The sequence below is a fragment of the Liolophura sinensis genome, chromosome 1 (assembly GCF_032854445.1).
Source record: "Liolophura sinensis isolate JHLJ2023 chromosome 1, CUHK_Ljap_v2, whole genome shotgun sequence".
NCBI lineage: Eukaryota > Metazoa > Mollusca > Polyplacophora > Chitonida > Chitonidae > Liolophura > Liolophura sinensis.
In genome coordinates this window covers 45,208,651-45,214,735 of record NC_088295.1, presented here as the reverse complement: position 1 = coordinate 45,214,735, position 6,085 = coordinate 45,208,651, and the positions used below count along the sequence as shown (strand labels likewise).

Below are 6,085 nucleotides of genomic sequence, written 5' to 3'. Positions count from 1 at the left end.
TATGTTGTTATAGGCTTAGAATTAATTTAAAAGCCCTATCCAATGCATGATGAGTATAGCGCTATACAAGAAAATAGATGTATGGGTGCTGTGAATACAATGCAATCCAGACAAGGCTAAACGCTCCTCACTAACGAAATCCCACTGCTTTACAAACTAGTGCGCCAAACCTAAGGTGAATGTTTTGGGTTAACGAGAAACCTGTGGAGGGTGAGGTTCCATCTAATGAGTGTACAGGGCAGTGCGGAAGAAACGCCCCGTTTGGTGCCATGGGAAATCAAGCGATGAAGAGAAAATTAACACATCACACATCACTTTGCTGCGTTGTCATTGCATTTCTGTTTATTCTCAGTAGTTATTTATTTCCAGGGATCACGAAAGTGACACACACAAAAATATAAAAAAAAATTTAGTTGAAGTTATAAACGTGCTTCGCTCTCAAGGCGTCTGTTTCTCCAAACTGCGCCGTCTGGTGGTGAACATAAAAACGAGAGTGACCATGGCCAGAAGCAGCAGGACAGCCAAGACAGTCACTGTTACGATGAAGCCAATACTCTGAAAACACTCCCCCGTGTTCAATGAAGATTGGTTGTCACCTGTGGAAATAGGCATGGATAAAAAAAAAGTCTGAATTTATTTTGTCCCTTGCAAAATAAACCTTTTAAAACTAAATTTATAGCTGGCCGACTTACTTACTTATTTCATTTTCACACGGAATATTTCACTTCTAGGATGACCAATTTTATGAGCGAAAAAACGAACATAACTGGGTAGATACAAAAACACTTTATACAGACAGAAAGCCAATTAGCCACCATTTACGCATTTACCTGAACAGTTAGAATAAACCCCTGACTGAGGTATTTCTCCGTATTTCTCTGGCAGAATATTTGGCAGTCAGCTTCATAATTGTGTGTAATTCCGCGTAACTTAAAGCTGTATATTCATGAAGCAGAATGTGAGTTCCACGATGGATATACATACATTTAAAATCACAGTATGACTGAGATATCTCGGTACACATTTTGATTAACAACAACTTACAAATCTGCACACTACATGATTTGGATACTGATTTATTTTAAATGCACAGAACATTCCGTGTGTCGTTCCGTCATCATTTGACACTTCTTTGCTGTCTTTTCCATGAATCGCTCAAATTTCTTACTTTACATACTTTCGTAGTTTCTTGGTGGTTTTTGTCGAACGTGTTGGAAATTGGTCTGTCCATTATTGACCCAGAACGCCCATTTTGGTTGACGGCTGGCATACGAATTTCTGTTCCGACTCCTGGATTTATTTCTGATTTATTTGGAAACGAATACCGTTGTTGAAAGAGAATTTTTGTTTTCGTTTGATGAGCTGTAGGCTATAAAATTGTAGAAATTCTTGACATTTTTTTTCACACAAATAATGGTATGTGACATAATCTTTCGCTGACGCTAGCCTCATTTTCGTCATGCCGTAAGCATTGCTTCAAACCCAAACATCAACTCACCGGTTGGGAGGACCAATGCAATCGTTTTGACCTGGAGGGACCTGGCTAAAGTTAGAGATTTCTCCTCTTCCTGGGGCATGACGTCATCACCAGCTGCACGTCGCCGTCTCTTACCAGCTGTCTGGCAGTTTTGCTGTAATGATGGATTGATTGATTCAATAATTCTGAAATAAATGGCTGAATACATCTTTTCGGAAAATAGATTTTTTTAAAAGGAACCACAGAGAAACTGTTTTCAGGAAATATCAGAAAAGAATTTTGTTAATTCAGTGGGAATCTGTAAACTAGTTATAGTGAATGTCAGTTACGCACAAGTGTTAGTTTGCTCTAGCCTAAACCGTGTCCAGGTTATAACCGAGCTAAAAGAAGATATCATACGCAAATTAAGTAAGTAAACATGTTTTTAAGGACTTTGGAGAGCAATTCAGTTTATCTACAAACCTTCATGTTGAGATTAATGAACACTATTTTTGTTTTGACATTTAACACATTTAAATGAACCTAGTACTTCCATGAACCTTTCAAGAGCTTCAAAACCTTCAACAAAATTGAAGTAGTATCAAGGGCTGGTTGAAACCAGTTAATAATTCACTGAAAACTGAAGTACTTTTAAAACCTTAACCCACCGCGAAAAGCCTCTTTTTTCATGGATTCTCGGGTCTTGGGAACCTTTCAGTTCAATTCAAGTACTTTCGCTGATCATGCAGTGGGATACATTGACATAGATCAAAGTTACGTGTCATTTAACGATGAAAAAGGATTTTCAAGGAAATCAAAAAACATTTCAATACTTTCAAGGATCAGTGAGATCCCTGGGTATAGAGTGAAGAGTGACAAGTAAGACACACCCCGTTACAGGACTCGCTGCACACATTCACTACACATTCGAAGCGTATGTTGCCATCCGTAGACCCTTCCACGGAAAACACCTTAAAAGGTAAGAAGGTTCTAAGGCCAGATGTCATGAATCCAGGCAGGGTAGACAAGCTTTGCAAACCTGACACCACGCACCTGGAAAAGAGAGTGATTTTTGCTTAATGCCATACTCACAATTTTTTCACTCACGCGATGGCAGTTATCTTTGGTTTTCGTATGTGTATTAAAAAAAGCATTTTCTTAACTAAAAGGCACTCCGAGAGAACAAACATTGGCCATAAATGTACAACAGCGCATGATGAGTTCCAACAAGGAAGCAATACTGTCTTAAGCATTATTAGATGGTGCAAGTGGAATATACATTTGAATTTGTCCAACGTCGCAATGGTGAAGAAGCGTTAGGAAAGTCCTGGATAAAAATCAAATGAAAATCTAATGGATTGATACTTGGCCAGAGGTACAGAAATGGCGTCAGGGTATAAATACGGCGTGCATGCGTTCAGAAGCATCCACAGTTTCAAATATATATTTGTGAGATTTCCTACCTTTATGGTATTTTTATGGTATTTTTTTTTCCTACCTCTAAAAATAGTACTTGTTGCTGACTCACTTGGCACTCAACACTAATAGGTTAGAGCAAAGAAATAAGACTGGTTGGAAAGGTGTCAGTATGATGTGAGTGAGTAATTGAGTGCCTGGGGTATAATGTGACTGGGTGAGGTACCACATCTGACGTCTTTTGCATGACACTTCTTTGGCGGCATGGACTGGCCCCGCCACAAGAAGACATAGTATAAGTAAAGACCCATATTGTGACTCCTCTTCGTCAAATGACTGAAAAATTGTAGGACCAAAAGCATATATTTATATATTTGATTGGTGTATTACGCTGCACTCAAGAATATTTCACTTATACGACGGCGGCCAATATTATGGTGGGAGGAAACCGGACAGAGCCCGGGGAAACCCACGACCATCCGCACGACCATCCCACGTACGGCCGGAGAGAAAGCCAGCATGAGCTGGACTTGAACTCACGGCGACCGCATTGGTGAGGGCTTAATTACGAGAAAAGTTACAATGATATTGGTATTTGGCATGCTGATACCCGTGCTTAGTGACTTACAAGTTCTCTACGAATGTAACATTCACGTCCCCGCTAATGGCAACGCAAGACTCCACCTGTAGACTTACTTCATCTGCGTAGGAAAAAAAAAACAATGATAATTAGGAGTCACTCGGCAACAGTTAAATGTACAAGTTTTTGCAATTAGCAGACAATAGAGGAATATGTTGTATTTTTGCTTTAATATCTGTGAATTGTGAAGGATCTTTTCAAACATTCCTGGCCCGGGAGATCTAGCTCACCACAACAATTTAATAGACTGGTCCATATTAGCCTTAGCTAGGTCAACCTGGGTAAAAATGGCACCCCAATCTATGCATAAGTTGTCCCGTAAGGTTGCTGAGACATAAACAGACAAACGTCGGCAAACACTCCTTGGCATAAATATATCTTCTGAATAGACCGTATATTTGTTTGTCTGTGTGATTTTTCAAGCCGTAATGAAGAATATTTCAAATAGATGACATCGCAACAGTTTGAGTATTTCTAGACCAGCGAAGTCTAGTAAATTGTAATTAACACCCTTGCATTTTTTTTACCTAATCCTGTTTAAGTCATGGTGCTAGGGGCTGTGTAAACTACTACTATTTATGCGTTACGTGAACAGTCAGAATAAAACCCTGACTGAGGTAAACTGACCCGAGGCTTACGTGTGACCAGTTGCCCGCTATCGCACTGTCGTCGCTACTCTGGTTTTACTCTTTATGCTGTACGTATTTAATTATATCATTATGTTGAAAGGAAAAACCGGATGAAACCCAAGGGAAATCCACGAGTAGACAAATATTTTTTCTGACAGATCTCCTTACAAGAGACAGCAGAGATGTTGGCTGAGCGCTTATACATGGTTATTAGTTATCCAATGTAGCATTATACACTCTACAGTCAAATTGCCTATGAAGGTCATCCAGGAGGACAAACAAAGAAACTAGTTAAGTAAACTAGAACTATACATGAGAGCAACGTATTGCTCAGTAGTCCACAGACTTACCAGCATCAGTACCGCTCATGGACACTTGCAGAATGATCTGGTCGCCCAATCTGACATCACTTAGCGACTGTTGCCGAGAGTTCAGAACGTCAAGTGTGTATGACATATCTGGCTGTCCTTTCGCCTCCACAACAATACTCGTTGGAGTTGAGCTGTAAGAGTTTAAATCGCTAATGATGGCCAATAAAATATTAACGGTTTCCACCACTTGCCGTCATGCAAAATCAAGGTTTTCCTAGCACTTATTTTCGGTCTCTTGGTGGGCGGTGGGCATAAAAAAAAATTGACATACTCAAAAGCCTTTATGTCCGTAGTATACAGACCAAATTTCAATTCCATCCTTTAAGATTCTGTTCATGGGACCGAAATCAAAATAGAGTGAAAAACGCATGTTCCGGACATTTCAAAATTATGTTCTACCTTGTTTTACTTGACTGTGTGAGTCCCGAATCTCCATAAGAGTAATTTTTCCAGCAGTCCTTGACGCGTGTCAAGGTGCAGCGTGCGCTCTACTCAGGACACCTGACAGATGATGCAATGTGGGTCACCGGAACGTGCGTTTTTGAGGGCTATGTTTTCATTTTAACCCTGTGTACAGGCTACTCAAGCTATGGCCTTGAAAATTGGACAGTATATTGACAAAATCATGTTATTTGAATGTCTAAAGTTTGAAAGGGTTTGAGCAAAGGATAATGGAGCAATGCAGCATCGAAGTACGGCTAATTTTTATGCGATATTTGTGTAAAGTGACTGTATGTTGGATCAATCTTTCTTGAGTCTGTCTCTGTGAAATCAATGGAATCAGTATTTCGTGAACCTCTGTACGTGAAATCAGTGTTCAGTGAACCTCTGTATGTGAAATTAGTGTCCAGTGAGCCGCTGTATGTGGAATCAGTGTTCAGTGAGCCGCTGTATGTGGAATCAACGTTTCGTGAACCTCTGTTTGTGAAATCAGTGTTCAGTGAGCCGCTGTATGTGAAATTAGTGTCCAGTGAGCCGCTGTATGTGGAATCAGTGTTCAGTGAGCCGCTGTATGTGAAATTAGTGTCCAGTGAGCCGCTGTATGTGGAATCAGTGTTCAGTGAGCCGCTGTATGTGGAATCAACGTTTCGTGAACCTCTGTACGTGAAATGGAGTGTTCAGTGAACCTCTGTATGTGAAATTAGTGTCCAGTGAGCCGCTGTATGTGGAATCAGTGTTCAGTGAGCCGCTGTATGTGGAATCGACGTTTCTTTAATCTCTGTATGTGGAATCAGTGTTCAGTGAGCCGCTGTATCTGGAAATAACGTCCCTTGAACCCCTGGAAGTGGAATTAGTGCAGGGTTTCTTGAACCTTTGTATATGAAATCAGTGTTTCCTGAATTACTGTATGTTGGATTAGTGTTTCTTGAACCTCTGTATTTGAATCCGTATTTCGTGAGCCTCTGTACGTGGAATCAATGTTCCATGAACCCGCTGCATGTAGAATCAGCGTTTCTTGAATCTCTGTATGTGGAATCAGCGTTCCATGTACCTCTGCATGTGAAATCAATGTTTCTTGAACCTCTGTATGAGGGATCAGTGTTTCTTGAACATCTGTATGTGGAGTCAGTTT

The 6,085-nt window shown here is 40.3% G+C and overlaps 1 protein-coding gene across 1 annotated transcript in view; it reads right to left on the bottom strand.

Annotated features, from left to right (window-relative positions):
• Window positions 1-315: 315 nt before the first annotated feature.
• The window catches only part of LOC135461625 (uncharacterized), a 13,680-nt gene continuing 7,910 nt past the window's right edge, over window positions 316-6,085 (bottom strand). The window contains exons 6-10 of the mRNA XM_064738801.1: window positions 4,492-4,643; window positions 3,501-3,573; window positions 2,347-2,509; window positions 1,499-1,631; window positions 316-596 (exon numbers count right to left, since the gene is read on the bottom strand). Coding sequence (XP_064594871.1) covers window positions 439-596; window positions 1,499-1,631; window positions 2,347-2,509; window positions 3,501-3,573; window positions 4,492-4,643 — 679 coding nt within the window. The 3' untranslated portion in view covers window positions 316-438. The remainder of the gene's footprint in view (window positions 597-1,498; window positions 1,632-2,346; window positions 2,510-3,500; window positions 3,574-4,491; window positions 4,644-6,085) is intronic.